Raw genomic sequence first — 22,963 nt, forward strand, 5'->3', positions numbered from 1 at the left:
AACTTCGAGGCTAACTCAATCAGTGTAATTTGTCCCGTATACATACATACATACATATGGTCACGTCTATGTCCCTTGCGGGGTAGACAGAGCCATCAGTCTTGAAAAGACTGGATGACCACGTTCAGCTATTTGGCTTAATGATAGAATTGAGATTCAAATAGTGACAGGTTGCTAGCCCATCGCCTAAAAAAGAATCCCAAGTTTGTAAGCCTATCCCTTAGTCGCCTTTTACGACATCTATGGGAAAGAGATGGAGTGGTCCTATTATACACACACACGGCACTAGAAGAAGAAGTAATATATACATAGAAGTATATTTATTTATTATTTATTAACACAGGCCTCCTCATCTACGCGACCTACGGCGCTTGGCACAGCTCGGAGCGGCGTCGAACCCACGACGTTGTCCAGCTAGCCCAGCTCCACGCCGACAGCCACACCGCGCTGCTGGCGCACAACGGGCTCCAGCACACCCTGGGCTGACAGGAGCTGACCAGCCCCAGGGGTACTATCGTCAGTTTCATATCCAGCATCTAGGTTTAGATAATAGTGAGTGATTGCAGAATAGGTTGTACAAGAACCTCCTTGTTTTAACATGGGTTGCAGCCCTGGGCTGATGTGATTTGGTGACCCCCAGGTGGAATCGAGGGTCAGTTTTACTTCCAGCATTTAGGTTAAGTTAATGATTGCAGTATGTATTGCATGACATTGGATTATAATTAACTTATCTGTCCAGTTATGAGCATCGCATATCTTTGTTACCAGAAGTACAACCACATACCATGAATCAGAATAAAAAAAACATACGTCTATATCCCTTGCGGGGTAGACAGAGCCAACAGCCTTGAAAAGACTGAACTGACGTTCAGCTATTTGGCTTAATGCTAGAATTGAGATTAGTTTTAAATAGTGACAGGTTGCTAGCCCATCGCCTAAAAAGAATCCCAATTTTGTAAACCTATCCCTTAGTAGCCTTTTACGACATCCGTGGGAAAGAGATGGAGTGGTCCTATTCTTTTTTTTGTGTATTGGTGCCGTACACGGCATCAGAAAAAAAACCTGTCAAAATGTCAAAACGATGATATCAAATTAAAGGCAAATTTCATGTTATGAAGTATTGATTTCTCTCTGGGACAAATGTATGTACCTATGTCAGTGTTCATAATTGTATGTTTGTAATTTTGCTCTGAAAAAATTTCCTCACCGAATCCATCTCAACTAATATTATAAAATGCGAACGTAAGTTTGTTTGTTTGTTGTTCCTTTTACGCGTTATCTAATGAACCAATCTTCTTGAAATTTTGAACTAAAAGTCTGAAGATGACATAGGGTACTCTTTATCATGGCAAAAAGTTCCCGTGGAATTTGCGAAAAACCCCGTATTCTTTTGTAAATGGCGCTTAATTCGCTCGGGCGAAGCTGCGGGTAATAGCTAGTTATACATATAATAAGTGTGAATGTAATTCGGTTGGCACATCTATAAACAGCATTAAGTGAGATTAAAGTTACAGCTTAATCATTTAAGTGTGTATGTGTATTTCTGATTTTTATTATTTATTTAGTGTAGACATAGCGTTAGCGTAGAAATGTAATTTTTTTTTATAACGTGATGAAATATAATTATTGTGATCGATCAGTTATTAAAATTATTCACGTAATTTAATTTTAATAATGTACTTAAGAATCTCCGTACAAGTTCCTTTATATAGTATTGTACCAAACCTATCTTCACTTTATTTTTTTAAGTATAAAGTAAATAAAAAAGTATTCCTTTAATGATAAAAAATAAAACACGAAGAATGTGGATGATGCAAAAAAATTATGGCGAGGTGGTATTAAGATTGATAGATATATTTGAGTTTGACAGCTGTCATTCTAAACACCCGCTTCTTTGCTGCCGCTTCCAATGTAGAAGAAGCGGTAACAAAGTGCACTGCAGCATTTACTTAAACAACGTCAACTTCACAATTATACAAAATTAGAATTAGAAATGTGGACCAGAGAAAACATTGTTATGATGTATGGATTTTATTGAAATTTAAGACATTTGAGACATAAATATAATCATGCCTATATCCCTTGCGGAGTAGACAAAACCAACAGTCTTGAAAAGACTGAAAGACAAATTCAGCTGCATGGCTTAATGATTGAATTGAGATGAGTTTGACAGTTGTCAATAAAAGGTACAAGTCTTTTGTTGATTTAAAAAACATTGTGAAATCGTATTACCTTAAATGACATCAATTTATTGTGAACTATTTGTTTTTTTTTTTATATTAAGCACTGCCTCAAGCAACCAAGTAAATAATTTTAGGTTAAAACCGTAAAAGAAAAAATATATGTTAAAAAATATATTTTGCACTTCTATTTATTTGTATGTCTTCAGTATTAATCGCGCGAGGCTGTGAAGCAGTGTAAAATTAACTTCGCTGAAAATTTAAATATTTATTTATTTTTGGTTGATATTATGTTTGATCTGTTTTGTAATAGTATGTGAATATATATATTATATATATGTAATCTGACTTGGTGAATGAAAAATTATTATCATACAGATTTTTACAAAAAAAAAATTGTAACATTAAAATTCGGACTTAATTGTAATTTTTTTGTTTATTTTTATATATTTTAAATAAGATCATAACAATGTAAAAAAAATAAATGTACCACTATGCTATGCTTTTAAATATTTTTGATTGCAATTTTATCTTTATAGTATTTTAAATATTAGAATAATTCATAATTTAATAAGGATTTATTATGATGCAAGTAGGATTATAGTTATCAGAATATTATCGGACCAATATTGATTTTGGCTGTATGTAATTGTTAGTTAGGCATATTTATACTCGTAGTAAAAAAATGGCTAAGCCATGGCTATGTGTATTGTAGTTGAAATAAATATATGTATATCGCTTAAAAAAAAGTTGTTTTTTATTTTTCAACACCTTATCACTGATATGGATGGCATACATACATATGCTCACGTCTTTATCCCTTACGGGGTAAACAGAGCCAACAGTCTCGCAAACACTGAAAGGCCATTTGGAAAGAGAGGTTCTCCAGGGTTTGTAGGAAGTAGAGTAATGCGCCGCTTCAGAAGGTAAGAATGGAAGTTTTTTTTTTTTGATGATAGCAGACATATTTATACAAGTTATTTCCATATAAATGCATACATACATATAATCACGTCTATATCCCTTGCGGGGTAGACAGAGTCAACAGTCAAAGACTGATAGGTTGCTAGCACATCGCTTAAAAAAGAATCTCAAGTTTGTAAGCCTATCCCATAGTCGCCTTTTACGACATCCATGGGAAAGAGATGGAGTGGTACTATTCTTTTTTTCGTATTGGTGCCGGGAACCACACGGCACTATCCATATAAATGATTGGGACGAATAGGATATATGGAATTATAACCAGCAGAAAAGAAATATACAGAAATTATTTGTGTTACATATTGTAACATCGTGGCAAGTGGAAAGAGGTAGTCTCTGCCTACCCCTCCGGGAAGAGGCGTGATTTTATGTATGTATGTATGTATTGTAACATATTGTCTGTTTGTTGTGAAATCAAAAGATTGACAATTATTAAGTGATTATAAGTGTCCTATAATAAGTTAGGTCCCCTGGGAACCTAACCCGTATTGGATTGATCATATTTACATATCCAGTTACCTGAATGTCGTTAGAGCATCGGTTAGTATTCAAACTAATGTACATAACTTCGAGAATAATCATTGGTACATAGCCGGGTTAGTATTTGGGTTATAATTAACTTACTGCGACTAAAAGGTAAATAAAAATAATTAATGTCATCATCAAATTTATTACAAGGCATCGACATACCGTCGCATCACAGTTTGTTATTGCTTAGACTACGCTTAAGTACATTATGTTACACAATCACGATCAAATATCACAATACTGACAAATGCTAGCCAAATCTAACATCTTCCTTTTGGCGGTAAGGTTTAAGCTGCCGAACCCTCATCTGCCCGCGGGAAATCAATTTTTAGAGAAAAGAGAATTTCCAATCTTATAGTAATACATTTAATACTCAAAATAAAATGAAATTAGGGCAAGTAAGGCGAGCGCTGATCAGAGCTTCAGCACTTCAGACCAATGCACTGATAAGTGCTTAGGCACTTGAGTTTATCACGGCTACATCCCCTGGAGACGAGCCCGTGGTGGTTTTTTGACCCTGGATTGAATAAATCAGGTTTTAACACAAACCTTCTCCATTTTAAACCGCAATCTTTGCAGAGGAACCCAACCCATATTGGACCAAATGAACAGATAACCGGCCCTTTTCACACACATTATCCGGGCGTTAGACCCAGTTGTGACCTTTGAGGGGGAACCTTGGGTCCTCCTGTTATCTCGATCTGCAAGTTAATTAAACGTTTCCGTACAGCGTGCATTGCTTTAAGTTTTTGCCTGTAACTGTAATAAAATAACAGTTTAAAGGATTTCATTTCCTATTTTATGTTAGGGTTTAATAACTCAAGTGAGTAGAACAAAGACTTACTTTGAATAATAGAAAAAACTGTAGTAATCCTGTGTTATTACATTATGTGAATAAAAGATTTAAAGAAAGTGGTTTCATAGCACATGTTAGGGTAATTTGATTATTGGGTAAGTTTTCCCAATTATCGGAATTTTTTCTGGACAAAAAATCAAAAAAGCTTTGACACACGTCATGTTTCTACAAAGAATTTTTCTCACTGGTTGATGGCTAAAAACTATAAAAATATAATATAAAACATTCAAATTTGTTTATTATTTACAAGTTTGTCGATAAAATAAATAACTAGGCTGTTAGATGTGGCTAGACTTGCCTAAATAAAGAATAAATAATAAAATCTCTGTTTCTCTTATTAAATTCTACGTAATTGTCTTCAAATCACACATAAATGGAATGTTCTATCAAATAATACAATGCTTTTAGATCTTTCCGGTATTGGAGGGCACAATTTTATATCAAAAAGGTCAGACTACGCATAGTTCACTACGGCGAAAATTCCCATCATGAGACTTGCGGTTAGAATTAATAATTGGAAATGTGTTAACTAGGTACCCTCGGTTATAAGACCTAATGTGCTGTAAGGACTTATCCTAGGCATAACGACGATTGACAATGCTAAGTTTCAGCGAGCGAGCGAATCGTACGAACCAACAGCGGTTGAGACGCGTGATTCGCTTGTAGTAAAACTGGTTGCTATAGCGGGCAACATTGTAGGCCCTTCCGGGGAGACATCGCGTCACCCTCCACCCCCCTCGTCCATACCACGCCGTTCCCAGCGCCCGCGCAGAGGACCGCCCGTGCGCCTCATTGAACAAGTCAGTCTTTAAACAACGCGCGGACCGGTGCGGTATGCACTTCTTATTAGCGAGCGAGTTCTGTATTTCTTTTTATAAGTTACCGAAGTAAAGTTGTTATCCCGTAGTTGGCTTTTACTTCTCAATCTCGCCCCGCTATATTGCACAATATCGCTTAAAAATTTAAATTACTGTTACAACTATAGAATATTAAAGTTCTAATAAAGACAATAACAATAGATTAATATATAAATAGATTTCTCTTAAACATGTCGAAGCTACAAAAACTGGGAGTCTATTTTTAAATTAAGTTAGATACTTTCTCGAAATCGACGAAACAAGTAAATATTTTTTATTGACGACTATAATATTTTGTCAATAAGAAAATTGCTGAAAATTAATTAATTATAAACTAAACTAAAACATATAAAACTTTACTTAAATTTTAAACATACTTAGTCTAGAATTGTCAGTTAGTATAACATTGGGCAAGTTTCAAAACTATTCTACACTTGTCTACAATTATATAATTTCGGCATTACATATTATAATTATCTACATTGCACATACTTGTCACATACAATACAATACATTTATACATACATATAACAAAAAAAAACAGGCAAAGAAATTATTAATTTAAAAATATACCTACCTATTACAAAAATTATGGATGAAATTTTCATTGCGATTTCATTTTCTATTCAAAAGTTAGTTTGGAATGTCAATTTCTCATGTAAATTTATTATTTATGCTATGAAGTGTCACTCTACTTTTAATATACAACCTTTCACCCAATATAGTGTCACAAGTCACAAAACTAACTCTATCTATATTGTCCCTAGAATTATTTTTCACTGTAATATTTTTTTTACATAAGTCATTATAATACTAAAACTTGGTAGTCATGTGATGTTTTTCTTTCTGAACGTCTTTGATGTCTTTCCCATTGTCATGTTGCATACCGTTGGCTGTTTTTGTGGGCTTCTCCTGGATAATTCCATTGATGCCTGTTTTTCCATCAAGTGTGGTCGGGATCTCAGTAATGTTGAGTGAGCTGTGACGTACACCGTAGCAGAAGTATATCAGGTAACCTGTAAAATAAATAAATAAAATTTAGACAGATTTATCGGTTGTATTCATTTTAGAGCCTTTATATTTCCGACTTATACAAGCTTTATCACAGATTTGGCTGACAATTTCCAAAAAGATAATTTACAAAGCTTCTTGTAAATTATCTTTTTTTTTTAAATTGTTTAATGAAAAAAGAAAAAAAGATTTTTGGAAAATACTACAGGAGTAAAGTCGTGGGTAGAAGCTACTAAGTTTCTGTCAAATTCATGTCATTGAATTTCGAATGAAAATCGTGCGAGTCACTCTTTACAAAATAAGTTTCTTTCGACACTTACCTATGGCCAGCCACACGATGAACCGGATCCAGGTCTGGTGGTCCAGCTGCACCATCAGGTATAGATTCATGCACACACTGAGGTAAGGAACCAGGGGAATCAGCGGGACCTGAAACGTAAAGTATCACGTTAGAGAACGGTAAAGACAACTATAGTTGGTTTCAAGGTGCACTGGTTCAAATAACAGTGAGTCTTTTCTGAACGTCCTTAATATTATTTTTGAATGCTTACCGGAGTAAATTGCGCAAGGAAGTCTTTATATTTGGGCAAATGGATGTCTAACTATTGTAACCACACTCCAACGACGGCTGAAGTTCACCTGCTGGTCAGACGGGAACAAATTGACTTGTTCATTCGTTAGGATCGCTGATAATCGATTTCTGTGGAACGCGGTCACTGGCCGACTTAGAAATTATATTAAAGTGAGGACGTATCCTGAATCACACCAGGAGGATGATCACCGAAGACCAGAGAAAATGAAGAGTAAAATTTTGGATAACTTACTCTGCGCACCGACCGAACTAGGTGCAACTTGATGCGTGTAAAGATGTGGAATGTCTCATCTAAGAGAGAGAGAGAGAGACTGAGAAGAGAAGACTTACAGAGAAGCTGAGCTGTTTGACGTCATGCCGGGGCTGTCGGTAGAGCACGAGCAGCAGCGCCAGCAGCGCGGCGCCCAGCGCGCCCAGCGCCGTGTCGCGCGCCGCGCCGCCCGCCTCGAACCGGGCCAGCACGCACGTCACTAGCGCCAGGATAACTGGCCACATACAGAAATTACTATAAGCACTTCATTTTTGAGCGGGTCACGGCACCAACATATATAAGAATAGGACCACTCGAGCATCAACCTAGGCATGATGGCACTGGTTCGAATCCCACCGCGGCCATGCACCAATCATTATTTTTGAAGTTTTGTTTGAACATTAGTTTGGTTACTAACCGATGGTCTAACGAAGCGTCGAAGTAAGTTAGAGACTTGTGTTACGAGATACTAACTCAACGATACTATATTTTGTAATAAATACTTATATAGATAAAAAATCCAAGACCCAAACCAATCGGAGAAAGTTCGTTTCTCATCATGCCCTGACCGGGATTCGAGCCCGGGACCTCCGGTGACACAGACAAGCGCACTACCGCTGCGCCACAGAGGCCGTCAATGTTTGTCATGTTTATTTTCATGCTTTACTGCTGGTAAAGAACAAAGTTTTGCCAGCTGTAACTCTTACAGCTCAGATTGAAAATGAACAATTGAAGTAAAGGTTATAAATATACATATGCAGTGGAGTAAAAGGATAGTATACCAGGAATTATATGACAAAGAACCTCTTCGTATCTGTCCTGTGGATGTCGCAAAAGACGACTTAGGGACAGGCGTAAAACTTGGGATTCCTTTTGCAGGCGATGAGCTAGCAACCGCTGTCACTATTTGAATCTCAATTCCATCGTAAAGTCATAACTGAACGTCGCCTTTCAGTCTTTTCAAGACTGTTGGCTCTGTTTACCCCGTATAGACGTGACCGTATGTAAGTATGTTTACATAAAGGATTCTTCTTTTAAGCGATAGGATAGTGACCTGTCTTTATTTCTAAATATCAATTCCGTCACTTATATAGTTATCCACCGAAAAGTGACTTTCAAGTCCTATGACTCTTGGCACTGTAGTCTAATTTATGAGCACAGCTGACACGCTTTGATTTATTATTAGCCATGAATTATGTGCTCAAACTGAAAACTTAGTTGAAGACACTCACACAATAGTAAAATGGTGATTTTGGCAATAGTAGCAGAAAGTAGATTGGGTCTCTTGAGCCCCAACAGGTTGAAGGTCTGCTTGGCGATGGAGTACGGAGTCTCCGAGACCGGCTTGCTGGCTTGCAGGCTGCGCATCGAGTCGTCTGTGTCTTCGTATCTGAAAAATCAGGTAAACCATGGGTTGGGACCAGATTTTATCAATGCATGATAGTTCTTGAGGAACATTAATAAGCTTAATGTACCTACGTAACAAAATGTAACAATCATACTGAGTAGGCGCAATGAATGGTCATTATAGTGTGTATTGGCATCATTATTGAGCTTAAAAATCTTCTTCCTCCTGCCTTTTTTTAAGTCCCAGTTTCATCCTCACCATTTTGGAGAGGAACCCGGGATATGCCTTTGACCATGGACCCTGGATTCGGTGAGTCAGGTTTTTACACGAAGTGACTCCCGTCTGACATCCGCAACCTTTGCTGAACCTAATCCGTATTGGATCGACCATGGTTACAGCTCCAGTTTCCTGAATGTGCAGGTTTTGACAATGTTTTCCCTCGCCGTAAGAGCATCGGTTAGTTTTCAAACGAATGTACAAACTTTCGAAAATAGTCATTGCCGTGGTGGGATTCCAACCTGTACCTTTCTGCGCATCACGCATTTTAACCGGGCACCTTACCGAATCGACCATTCACACTATTGAGCTCAAAAATTTTTCGTATCAAAATGTGATAATCTTACTATGAAGTATCAAGTCCATATATTTGCCTCACCTGAGTATAAGTACGCTGGTCGCCACGATGGTGTAAGCCAGCAGGGTTCCGATGGACATCATGTCTATGAGCTGGTCCAGGTCGAACACCGCCGCCATTGTCGCTGGGAACATCGTCAAATTGATGAGCATTTAGAACTCTAAGTGAAAGCCTTATGGGACATCTGATCGTTCTTCATAGTAACTTTATACCACTTTTTATGAAAGATCGAAAAAAAATTCGCAGTAGGTATAGTAATTTATTTATTATTATTTTATCCACTAATACTCTGTCGCACAAGCATTGCTTCTGTCTATAAGTAATTTAAATTGATGAGATGTCTAAAGAGAATCAAAACAAAATGAACCCGTCGGAATACAAAAATTACGCTTCACAGAATCATTTTCGTTCACTATCTTTTTCTTTCTCCAGCGGAGTGTGTGTGTGTGAGAGAGAGAGAGAGTTTCAGGGTACGCCTTTTTGGTGTCGTGACGGTGAGTCAGGTCACGAAGCCACTCCCATCTGACTTCAGCAACCTACCAATTGTGCAGGTAATCCCTTCAAATTCAAAAGCTGCCAAAATGCCCACAGACGTATTTGAATTTGCAACCTTACTTTGATAACCTCACATTAAATATTTTCCAAGGCTTTTTAGCTATTTATTAGTTGTACTAATAAAGTATCACTTACATGCTGTTTCTGACAACCAACATCTTACTAATATTATAAATGCGAAAGTTTGTGACTATGTCAGCATGGATGTTTGTTACTCTTTCACGCAAAAACTACCGAACCGATTACGATATTAATTTGATATGTAAGTAGCTGAAGACCCAGAATAACACATAGGCTACTACTTTTCACCCCGTAGTTCCTGCAGGATTGACTCCACGCGGACGAAGTCGCGGGCGGCCTCTATCAGCTAATAAATGAATCAGAAAAGCGTCATAAAAATTACCAGCGAAAAGTCCGCTAAGTATCGTCGCCAGCATCGGTGTCTTCGTCCACTTGTGTATAGTCGCCAGTGGTCTGAACAGCAGCCCGTCCGTTCCCATCGCGTACAGGACCCTGGGTAGCGGGAACATGGCGCCCAGGAGGCTGGTGCACAGAGCAAACACCGCGCCGATGGTCACAATCCACTTGATGGCGGGCAGTCCGGTTTGAGCGAACACGTAGGGGAAAGGGGCGTCGGCATCCTGAGAAGATTTAATTAATATAAATATATATATATAACTCAACATATAAAATAATAGTACCTATCGGTCATACATATAATCACGTCTATATCCCTTGCGGTGCAGACAGTGCCAACAGGCTTGAACAGTTTCGCTTAATGATAGAATTGAGATTCAAATAGTGACAGGTTGCTAGCCCATCGCCTGAAAGAGGAATCCCAAGTTTACAAGCCTATCCCTTAGTCGCGTTGACATATATAGACATATGTATATATCCTACAGATAAACTTACCTGCAAATAATACGGCCACATCATGGTCAGAACCGTAGCAATACTGAAGTAGGACACGAATATGACGACTAAGGAGAAAACGATGGACAATGGTATGTCTCTTTTTGGATTCTTGGCTTCCTCGCCGGTGGTGGCCACGCAGTCAAACCCCACGAAGCCGAAGAAGCATTTGGCGGCGCCGGCCATGACGCCGGCCATGCCGAATGGCATGAAACCCCCGGAGCCAGCTTTATCTTGGTATTCCGGTGGGATGTCTGACACGGGAATCCGCCAGTTGGCCGGGTCACCTGGAGATAACTCGATCAATTAATAAATACTTCCATATTACATACATACATCCATATGGTCACGTCCATATCCCTTGCAGGGTAGACAGAGCCAACAGTCTGGAAAAGACTGAATGGCCACGTTCAGCTATTTGGCTTAATGCTACCTATATTTATATTATCTATATTCCGTATTATTCCATATTATATTATAAAAAGCCGTGTGGTTCCCAGCACCTATAGGAAGAAGAATAGGACTATTCCATCTCTTTCCCATGGTTGTCATAAAAGGATTGGCTTGTAAACATGGGATTCTTCTTTTAGGCGACGGGCTGGCGGAAAGGTGCCTGCGACTTCGTCCGCGTGGAATCGTTATTTTGAGCAACATCGAAGCCCTCAAGGATAAATAATATTCCCCGTTATTTTCACATTTTCCATTATTTCTTTGCTCCTTATAGTTGCAGCGTGATGTTATATAGCCTAAAGCCTTCCTCGATGAATGGTCTATTCAACGCAAAACGGATTTTTCAATTCGAACCAGTAGTTCCTGAGATTAGCGCATTCAAACAAACAAACAAACAAACTCTTCAGCTTTAAAATATTAGTATAGAAAAAATTGACGAACTTACTTTTTAAGGCACCGGCGACAATGACAATGGCGACTGTCACTAGATTGAGAACGGTAAACACGTTGTTCAGTTTTGTGGACTCTCTCACGCCGAACGCCAGTAATACTGAAATGAAAGACTGTCTAGAGCGTCGTTGCTTCGAAACAGTAAGGTAAGGTTAGAATGCGTGATGCGCAGAAAGGCACAGGTTCATATCCCAAAGCAGCTAAGTTGATGATCTCTCGGTAAGGGAAAACATCGTGAGGAAACCTGCACATTCAGACCACTGGATGTGTAACCATGGATACAAAACGGGTTGTCTTATTCTAAATCTTTTTTTTTATGTTCCAAGGGGATATCCTTTTTACAGACTGCCCCCCGGATCTTAACCCGGAAGAGTAACATTAAGTCATCCTTTTGTACCTAACAAATTATAAATACATACATACATATAGTTACGTCTATATCCCTAACGGGGTAGACAGAGCCAATAGTCCCGAAAAGACTGAATGGCCACGTTCAGCTGCTCCGCTTAATGATGTAATTGAGATCCAAATAGTGACAGGTCGCTAGCCCATCGCCTAAAAAAAGGATCGCAATTTTATAAGCCTATCCCTTAGTCGCCTTTTACAGCATCCATGGCAAAGAGATGGAGTGGTCCTATTCTTTTTTGTATCGGTGCCGGGAACCACACACAAATTATAAATATTACAATAAAGTAAATAAAGATAATAATACTACACTCACTCGTTATCAACATGACGAGACTGAACGCGAAGAAATCGGGATACTTCGCCATGAAAGAGATGTTCATTGGCGCGGCTTCCAACATGGCGTCTCTGATGGTATTATTGCAGAGGCTGTCGATATAGTTGGCCATGCCCTTGGCGACACTGGCCGTGCCGATGACGTACTCCAGCACTAGGTTCCAGCCGATGGTGAAGGCAATGAACTCCCCCACACTGACGTAGCTGTAGACGTAAGCGGAGCCCGCCTTGGGTACGCGAGACGCGAATTCGGCGTAGCATACGCCTGCAGGGAAAATTTCGCTTTAAAAATATCAAAGTTTTGATAAAAATTCAGGTCAAGTGAATTCTAAACCAAGTTTTTCGTTGGTGCATTACATTTACATACATACATACATAGATACATATGGTCACTTCAAGACAGAGCCAACAGTCTTGAAAAGACTGAATGGCCACGTTCAGCTATTTGGCTTAATGATAGAATTGAGATTCAAATAGTGACAGGTTGCTAGACCATCGCCTAAAAAAGTTTGTAAGCCTATCCCTTAAACGCCTTTAACGATATCAATGTGAAAGAAATGGAGTGGTCCTATCCTTTTTGTATTGGTGCCGGGTACTACACGACACAAATTTAACTCCAAAAATATCGATGTTTGATAAAAAATCAGGTCAAGCGAACTCTAAACCAAGTTTCTCGTGGGTGCATTTAAATGAATGCAAATTGAAACAAAACCGTGAATCTTTAAAATTTTAAAGAACTTTACAGTGGGACTAGCAGAAACAATTTGGCTTCATATAGTTGATGGCTTTTGCGGTAAAATTACGTCACAGAATGATCTATTTACAAATCATATTAAATTTATTAATATCAAGAGGTTTTTCACCAAGTAGGTGTTGGCGGTCGAAAGGTCAAGGTAGCGATTGAGAAAGTGCGATGCTCAGAGTGGCACAGAGTTCAAATCCTACCGTGGTCTAAATAGGTATCAATGAATCTTTTCTCTGATATGTACGCCGGTATATGCCTAGCCTATAACTGATTCTTTTAGGGTGATGAATCCTACAAAAGTTGCGGAGGTCAGAACCGAGTAGCTTTATACGAAAACCTGATTGTCTCACATCAGCATCGGGATAATGACAGTTGCTAATGAAGAAGTAGGTCATATTTAAAAAAAAAGAAAGAATATTACTACTAAATTGACGGCCTCTGTGGCGCAGCGGTAGTGCGCTTGTCTGTGTCACCGGAGGTCCCGGGTTCGAATCCCGGCCAGGACATGATGAGAAAAGAACTTTTTCTGATTGACCTGGGTCTTGGATGTTTATCTATTTAAGTATTTATTATAAAATATAGTATCGTTGAGTTAGTATCTCGTAACACAAGTGTCGAACTTACTTCGAGGCTAACTCAATCAGTGTAATTTGTCCTGTATATATTTATTATTAGCTATTACTTTATTCGAAAACGTGATTGCCTCACTTCAGCATCGGGATAATGACAGTTATTAATGAAGAAGTAGGTCAAATAAAAAAAAAAAAAAAGATTACTACTAAATGTTATTCTACACTTATCCTACTAATATTATACTCGTACTTTCCTACCCCTCCGGGAAAGAGGCGTGAGTTTATGTATGTATTATACTTGTAAATGCGAAAGTTTGTGAGTATATCAGGATGTCAGTATGGATGTTTCTTACTCTTACACACAAAAACTACTGACCCGATTACGATGAAATTTGGTACGTTGGTAGCTGAAAATCTAGAATTACACAAAGTCTACTTTTTATCCCGGAGTTCGCGCGGGATTGATAAAGTTTCCATGCGGAAGAAGTCGCGGGCGGCCTCTTATTCAAACTATTTAATCCAGAAATCATAATACAATGTTATATAAAAGTATCCATAAAACATAATTAGGTGCTTATCTAAAGAGGCACTTATTGTTATCACGTGTCTTAGCCGCGGCGTCAGACCAGTTATAACAACACCTAAGCCTTCAGCAAATAAAGTTATCTTGAATAATAAAATTTGCCATTGTCCGCATTGTAGAAAAAGGTAGCTAATGAGATTTTTATATATGTATATATATATATGTGTGTGTGTATATATATGTGTGTGTGTGTGTTCTGTGGATTTTTAGAAAAAATATAATGTAATGTAAGTTATTATCATATAGATCGTCGTTTTTATCAATTCCACAAAATATTTCGTTCGCAAAATAAATCATAAAAAAATAAAAAAATATATAATATATATATACATACATATCCAATATATATACAAAATTATAACCTCAGTAGGGTTGAGAGTTTAAATAAGGGCTTTATTTGTATAACCGAATAAATTTCGGGGCGTGAGCTTCCCGGCACTAATAAAAAAAAGAATAGGACCACTCCATCTCTTTCCCATGGTTGTAAAAGGCGACTAAGAGATAGGAGATATGCTAGCACCTGTCACTTTTTCAATTCTATCATTAAGCCAAGCGGCTGGGCGTGGCCTTTCATCCTTTGATGACTGTTGACACTGTCTACCCCGCAGGGAATATAGACGTGATTTTATGTAATGTTTTACAGAATAAATTTTAATCTTACCATACTGTATAACCGTACAAACTATTAATATAACACTGAGCTGATCTGATCTGCAGCTGTGACATCATTTACCGAGATCCCTAAAAACAACTGCAAAATTTCACCAGCTTACTCGAACAATTACGTCTCCTTAACTTACGCCAACTCGCCTACCCCTCCGGGAAAGAGGCGTGATTTTATGTATGTATGTTACCCGAACAAAACTTACCAGCAAACGCTGAAGCTATAGCTGCTACCAAGAAACTGATCGTGACCGCTGGACCCGCCTCCTTCTTGGCGACCGAGCCTGCCAGGACATACACTCCCAGACCCAGGGTGCTGCCGATCCCCAGGCCCGTCAAATCGATGAGACCCAGGCATCTGGCCAAGGGGGTGGCGGTGGAGTCGCTGTCCAGACTTTTGCAGCGCCGCAGCACTGACAGTATTCGTGAACAACCCATCTGGAACAATTGATTGATAAAATTAATGTAATAAACAATGTACAAACAATGTTGACAGCCTCTCGGGGTGATATGACGTATTTAGGATCGTGGATTTTGATACTTTTATTTTTTTTTCGTACTTTCTGAAATATGAACCGATATTTTTCTTTTAACGTTTTTAAATATCCTTTGGATGAGTACAGTTAACGCTTAAATTTATGCAGATGAATTAAAAGTCACCCTGTATAAGTATATATTATAAGTATATATCTTTGAGTTATCATCTCGTGACACAAGTCTCGAACTTACATCAAAGCTAACTCAATCTGTGTAATCTGTCCCGTATATATATTTATATATTTAAGAAAGGGACACTGACTTTCTGCGGTTAAAATCACTCGAATTATAAAAAACTCTTACCCTACTGCACTATACATAAGGCAGCAATAATGCAGCACAGTCAATTGTTTTTATTGTTCTTCCATAATTTTCCAACACTGAGCACACTCGTTCATACGACAAAATAACGTCGAACTATTTTTATGTATCGAATAAAGCGGCTTAAGACGGAACCGATATAAACAGTCGCACAGCGTCGCCGCCTCAGTTATGTGTACCACATGACAGTAAATCTAATTTACAGCCGCGACAGATTGAAAGGATTTCCTTTTTGCCGTAAAAATAGAATTGTTTGATAGTTTTTTTCTTTATCGTGTTGCCGTGTGGTTACCCGGCACGGAAAAAAAAAATAATAGAACCACTCCACCTCGCTCCCATGGATGTCGTAAAAGGCGATTAAGAGATAGGCTTATAAACTTGGGATTCTTCTTTTAGGCAATGGGCTTGTCACGTGGCCTATCAGTCTTTTCAAGACTGTAGGCTCTGTCTACCCCGCAAGGGTTATAGACGTGTTTATATGTATGTATTCTTATAGACGATGGGCTAGCAACCTGTCACTATTTTAATATCAATTCTGAATGCCTTTATTCCTTTCGAGTCTTATTGGTACGAAGGTTCATATTTGTAAATATCATATAAGTAGTTAGAAGTATGCAGGGATCGTGGCGAGTGAAAAGATGTAGTCCCTGCCTACGCAGGGAACGAAGGGTATTTTTACATACATACAGGTCTATATCTCATGGGGTAGACAGAGCCAATAATCTTGAAAAGACTGAGAGGCTACGTTCAACTGTACGGTTTTATGATGGAATTGAGATTTAAACAAGTTGCTTAGCCAATTTTATAATCTTGATTGATGGCTGGAATATCTTGTTGTTATGTGTCAAATAACAATACAACATGAATGTTCCATGTAAAACATATATAAATCTTTCAATTGTACGAGGTTTTGAATGTCAAACTTAAAAATATTGGAAAAGCTGATGTAGAAACATATATTATGTGACCAATCTTTAGTTTTAAAGAATTATGCCATGAAGATCTTTCGAAAGCAATGTAGTTATTAAGAAATATTTTTTTAAATATTCTGATTTATGTGAAATCAGGTACCCGGCACCAATAGAAAAAAGAATAGGACAACTCCATATTTTTCCCATGGATGTCGTAAAAGACGAGTAAGACAGGCTTATAAACTTGGGATTCTTTAAGGCGACGGGCTAGCAACCTGTCACTATTCGAATCTCAATTCTATCATTAAGCCAAACGTGGCCTATCAGTCTTTTCAAGACTATGGCTCTGTCTACCCTGCTATGAATACCGACGCAATTATATGTATGTTGTCAAGAAAATTGATATAAAGAAAATTTTGTAAATGCGAATGTTTGTAAGGACTGCGTTTTTGTTACTCTTTCACGACAATCAATTAACGTAAGCCTCGCCCTTGACCCTTTTCAGACGATTTAACGGCAAGACACAGTAAAATCAATTTACTAAAATACATACATACATACATATAATCACGTCTATATCCCTTGCGGGATAGACAGAGCCAACAGTCTAGCAAAGACTGATAGGCCGGCCACGTTCAGCTATTTGGCTTTAAGATAAAAGTGAGATTCAAATAGTGACAGGTTGCTAGTCCATCGCCCTAAAAAGAATCCCAAGTTTGTAAGCCTACTAGTACTAAAATACATACGTTAAATAATACATTTCAACTGCCGTTTATTTTCCGAGAGTTGATTAACTACCTTGAAAATTGATCAACATACGTGTCTCATTTTCCGGTGATATATCTAGTAAACGGTTTTGATAAAATTAAGTACACGGTTGGAATACTAACGCATTGTTAACTTTTTATTTCGAAATTCCCACGGAAGCGAAGCGCCGGGGCGCAGGTAGTAATCTATAATGAATGCTTTACATCAATACACGTGTACATAGTAAAGCGAATGATAACTCGGTAATCTATCATTATTTATTCATTTATTCATTTCCTTAAAACAACCTTTACAAGCATTATTACGTAAGAATATTTAGATTCAAATAGTGACAGGTTGCTAGCCCATCGCCTAAAAAAGAATCCCAAGTTTGTTAGCCTATCCCTCAGTCGCCTTTTACTACATCCATGGGAAAGAGATGGAGTGGTCCCATTCTTTGTGTTTTGTTTGTGTATTGACATCTTTGTATTTACCTGTATTTACAAATAAATTATTTTGATTTGATTTGATTTGATCTTTTTTGTATTGGTGCCGGGAACCACACGGTTTCTTTTTCTCATTATTAACTTCCTACAAATAGGTGAGATAAGGTAATATTACTCGTATCACGAGACCATTAAGATAATTTGTGATTTAATAGTTGCGGTCGGTAATGCAGCCCCACTGTCTACAGATAAATTAATTGATAGATCAATTTATTTGCGGAAGACGTTACTCAATCATTTCATTAAAGACTAGCTGTGCCCGCGACTTCGTCCGCGTGGAATAGTTATTTTGGGCATCATTGAAGCCCTCAAGGATTAATAATTTTCCCCCTTTTTCTCACATTTTCCATTATTTCTTTGCTCCTTATAGTTACAGCGTGAAACATCACGCTTTACCATTTATTGAGGAAGACTTTAGGCTATATATATAACAATACCTATAGCCTAAAGTCTTCCTCAATAAATGGTCTATTCAACGCAAAAAGAATTTTTCAAATCGAACCAGTTGTTCCTGAGATTACCGCGTTCAAACAATCAACTCTTCAGCTTTATAATATTATAGTAAAATAGTAAATAGTAATATAGTAATATAATAGTATAGTATAGTATATATAGTATCTATAGATGATTTTGAAACTCTTTCTTCGAGATTTTTAGGGAAGTTAGATAATCTATCGTTATCACTACATAATATTAAATATAGTCCCCATATTTTCTGCCACATATGCCCTAATTTCGGAAAGTTGTGGACGGATTTGTTCCCTGTTGTTTTCTGAGGAAGATTTTTATCTAATAATGCTACCAGTGAAAAGCCAGGGCGGGTCGCTAATTTAAACCTATTAGTCATAGACTAACTGACTGACTGACAAAACAAGCGCACCTGAAACCACTGGGTCTAGAAACTTTAAATTTGACTTGTTGGTTCCCTTAGTCGTGGACTAAGGGTACCTATTAGTTTATTGACTAGTTTTAGTACATAGTCTTCCATTAAACTTTAATCAAAATCTTAAACGTACATCTTATCTTATATATAAAATTCTCGTGTCACAATGTTTGTCTCCGTACTCCTCCGAAACGGCTTTACCGATTTTAACCAAATTTTGCATGCATATTCAGTAGGTCTGAGAATCGGCCAAGATCTATTTTTCATACCCCTAAGTGTTAAGGGTTGTCCACCCTTAACATTTTTTTAACTAGAAATTATTTATATGGCAAAACAACGTTTGCCGGGACAGCTAGTATACTATACATACGAACATACATCACCCTGAATCCCTTGCGGGGTAGACAGAACCAACAGTTTTGAATAGAATGAAAGGCCACGTAACTAACACTATCGCATTATTATTTTCTTCTTCAGAACCTTGTGAGTTAGTAGGTATATTGCTTTGTATATAGTTATATAAACAAAGTTACAGTTAGTATATATATTTTTTTAAATAGCACACTATAACGTCGCAAAACCAATAATTTCATTTACCAACAACACGCTCAAGTTGTAAAATTAGATAAATACAACATCACGAAATAGTTAAACTAATTTTATGCTAAAAATAGCCCATGTCCTGTCACAATGTTAAGCGATTTTTACTTTACTTAAAGTGACCAAATAAATTCTGCAAAGTTCGCATTGCATAGATTACAAGATCAATCAATCAAAATCTATTTGGAAAGAAATGAAGAGAAGGCCTCTGTGGCGCAGTAATACGCTTGTCTGTGACACCGGAGGTCCCGGGTTCGAATCCCGGCCAGGGCATGATGAGAAACGAACTTTCTCTGATTGGTCTGAGTCTTGGATGTTTATCTATCTAAGTATTTATTATAAAATATAGTATCGTTGAGTTAGTATCTCGTTACACAAGTCTCGAACTTACTTCGAGGCTAACTCAATCTGTGTAGTCGTAATTTGTCCCGTATATATTTATTTAAATGCTGCAAACATTCGTTTCCTGAAACGGTTCACGGTCAGACTTCGGCCTTCGATGCTCAATTGATGGAGCAGACGCGGCGGTCTGTGATGGCACTGACCTTGACCGTCACGCTGTGCACAAGTCTTACCACGAGTTTTCACTTGCCATTAGATACTACAGTAAGTTATTCTTTATACTCTTATTTGTTAAGTTGGCAAAAATTTCCATGATTGCGTATAGGTACTGGATATATATGGTCACGTCTATTTCCCTTGCGGGGTAGACAGAGCCAACAGCCTTGAAAAGACTGTATGGCCACGTTCAGCTATTGAGCTTAATGATAGAATTGAGATTCAAATAGTGACGGGTTGCTAACCCATCGCCTAAAAAAGAATTCCAAGTTTGTAAGCCTATCCCTTAGTCGCTTTTTACGACATCCATGGGAAAGAGATGGAGTGGTCCTATTCTTTTTTGTATAGGTGCCGGGAACCACACGGCACGGTATACCTACTGGATATTTGTGTAGAAAGAGTAGCGTTGATGGGTATCTGTTATTTGATACAGATAACTACAGTAAGTTGGTAATAATCACTATACAAACTTCAATTCAATTAATTAAACTGTGACTCTTTATTTATCTGGGCTGGGTAAAAAGTTTAATTTATCCTTAGGAAAATATGTATACGCAAATGTAAGTAAAATCTCTATTTTTCTTCGGATTATTTTCTTTTAGCTATACAGGGTCAATCACAGAATAAATATAGAAATATCATTGTATTCTGTGAGGTCCATCAATGTTTACAAGAAGGCCACGTGTATTAATTTTAATTCAATTCAATTTTGCCGTGTGGATCCCGGCAGTGCCGTGTGGATCCCGGCACTATTACAAAAAAGAATAGGACCACTCCATCTCTTTCCCATGGATGTCGTAAAAGGCGACTAAGGGATAGGCTTATAAACTTAGGATTCCTCTTTTAGGCGATGGGCTAGCAACCTGTCACTATTTGAATCTCGGTTCTATCATTAAGCCAAATAGCTGAACGTGGCCATTCAGTCTTTTCAAGACTGTTGGCTCTGTCTACCCCGCAAGGGATATAGACGTGATCATATGTATGTATGTATGCAATTCAATTTTAAATATAGACGACAAATCACTTTGAACTAAGTTTACTGCCGCTTCCAAGGCGTCAGTGCAGAAGAATCGGTAACAAACTGCACTGCAGCATTTTCTTCAACAACATAGTCGCTCGAGATTATAAAACTCAAACTCATAGTAGGTACTGTTGGTTACCACAAGGCTGTTTGATTTCATGGGCACGTACATATGTCCTTTGTTAACTTCATTTGTTAACTTTTTATGTGATTGAGGTAAAAATTGATTATAAACTCTTTTACTGCTGAATAAAGTTCAATTTTGTTAAAAACCCATGGTCGACATTTACTTAATAAGCCTAATTTCATTGACAATAGACTCGTACTGGAGTATGTTCTGAATCTAATGAGGCATTTCAGTAAATTAAGCTAATTTGCGTACTATGAAGCGTGAAGCTACGTTATTATATGTTCTTGCGTCCATACGATTAGTTTTCATAGAGATAACATGGAATTTTTAAGTTTATTTATTTACTTAAACTTTATGCACGTAAAAAGTGCAACAGGTGGACTTAATGTCATAAGGTATTCTCTGCCAGTCGATCCTGAGGAACTAAACTGAGATGGATATATGAGAGTAATGCAATTTTATTGTTTAAAGTTAATTTATGTAAACAATTAATGGCCGTGCCGTGTCGTTCCCGGCACCAACAGAAAAAAAGGACCACTCCATCTTTTCCCCATGGATATCGTAAAAAGTAAATAAGCTTATAAACTTGAGATTCTTCTTTTAGGCGATGGGCTAGCAACCTGTCACTATTTGAATCTCAATTCTTTCTTTAAGCCAAATAGCTGAACGTGGCCTTTCAGTCTTTTCAAGACTGTTGGCTCTGTCTACCCCGCAAGGGATATAGAATTGATTATATGTATGTATGTATTAATGGCCTCTGTGGCGCAGCGGTAATACGCTTGTCTGTGACAACAGAGGTCCCGGGTTCGAATCCCGGTCAGGGCATGATGAGAAACGAATTGGTTTAGCTCTTGGATGTTTATCTATATAAGTATTTATTACAAATTATAGTATCGTTGAGTTAGCATCCCTTAACACAATTATCGAACTTATTTCGAGGCTAACTCAATCTGTGTAATTGTTCCGTAAACAAAAAAAAATACACCTAAGGATTTGAACTATTTAAAAGTTACAAATTACATCACTTTTGTATCCGTATATAAAAATGTTAACAAAACTAGAGTGTATCAAATTGTTTTTCCACGCTGATAACAGCTTCTTGCACAAACACAGCATGACCTTCTGATGAGTTTTATGTTATTTTTCCTTTTTAGACAAAGCGATTTGGCGGTAGACCGTCAATTTGCTATTTTACAGCAAGTGTCATTGACATTTGTTATTTTTTTTTACTGTTGATTAAATGTATGAGCTGAACGTGGCCTTACAGTCTTCTTAAGCCTGTTTTCTCTGTCTACCCCGCAAATGATATAGACTTGATTGTATGTAGGTATGTATAGAACTGTCGTGGTTGTTATTTATTCTTTTTTCTATTAGTGCCGGGAACCACACGGTACCAATAGAAAAAAGAATAGTACCACTTCACTTTCTCACGGATGTCGTAAAAGGCGACTAAGGGATTGGTTTACAAACTTGAGATTATTCTTCTTTTAGGCGATGGACTAGCAACCTGTCACTATTTTAATCTCAATTCTTTCATTAAGTCAAACCGCTGAACGTGGCCATTCAGTCTTTTCAAGACTGTTGGCTCTGTCTACCCCGCAAGGGACAAAGACGTTGTGATATGAATGTATTTTTGTATGTATGTTATTTAATATCTTACACACATGATCGAAGTTGCAAACATACCTATCTTAATGCCTCTCAATATTAAATGAAGGACTCTTGCATTTGTAATAGGTACTCATTGTTACTCAACCTTGTATTTGTTCATTCATTTCTCTCCAGATTGAGTTATGGTAAATGATCTTTCATTGTAAGACAATGTATATATATAAGTAAGT

General features: G+C 37.6%; 2 protein-coding genes across 5 annotated transcripts in view; one reads left to right on the top strand and one right to left on the bottom strand.

Annotated features, from left to right (window-relative positions):
• LOC106129293 (cationic amino acid transporter 2) overlaps nt 1-2,913 on the top strand; it is a 29,121-nt gene extending 26,208 nt beyond the window's left edge. Inside the window, exon 13 of the mRNA XM_060947222.1 lies at nt 344-2,913. Coding sequence (XP_060803205.1) covers nt 344-486 — 143 coding nt within the window. The 3' untranslated portion in view covers nt 487-2,913. The remainder of the gene's footprint in view (nt 1-343) is intronic.
• An 885-nt stretch (nt 2,914-3,798) lies between these two features.
• Nucleotides 3,799-22,963, bottom strand: part of LOC106129303 (cationic amino acid transporter 2) — a 40,044-nt gene continuing 20,879 nt past the window's right edge. For 3 of the 4 annotated variants that reach the window (XM_013327829.2, XM_013327828.2, XM_013327827.2), the window contains exons 2-11: nt 15,115-15,346; nt 12,326-12,610; nt 11,600-11,704; nt 10,705-10,991; nt 10,196-10,433; nt 9,259-9,361; nt 8,488-8,645; nt 7,336-7,490; nt 6,734-6,842; nt 3,799-6,418 (exon numbers count right to left, since the gene is read on the bottom strand). In XM_013327829.2, the coding sequence (XP_013183283.1) occupies nt 6,216-6,418; nt 6,734-6,842; nt 7,336-7,490; nt 8,488-8,645; nt 9,259-9,361; nt 10,196-10,433; nt 10,705-10,991; nt 11,600-11,704; nt 12,326-12,610; nt 15,115-15,346 (1,875 nt within the window). In that variant the 3' untranslated portion in view covers nt 3,799-6,215. Of the gene's footprint in view, nt 6,419-6,733; nt 6,843-7,335; nt 7,491-8,487; nt 8,646-9,258; nt 9,362-10,195; nt 10,434-10,704; nt 10,992-11,599; nt 11,705-12,325; nt 12,611-15,114; nt 15,347-15,748; nt 15,830-22,963 lie in introns of those variants that run through there. The other variant, XM_060947439.1, reaches the window with a different exon arrangement.

Source organism: Amyelois transitella, chromosome 13 (genome assembly GCF_032362555.1).
Source record: "Amyelois transitella isolate CPQ chromosome 13, ilAmyTran1.1, whole genome shotgun sequence".
Lineage (NCBI taxonomy): Eukaryota > Metazoa > Arthropoda > Insecta > Lepidoptera > Pyralidae > Amyelois > Amyelois transitella.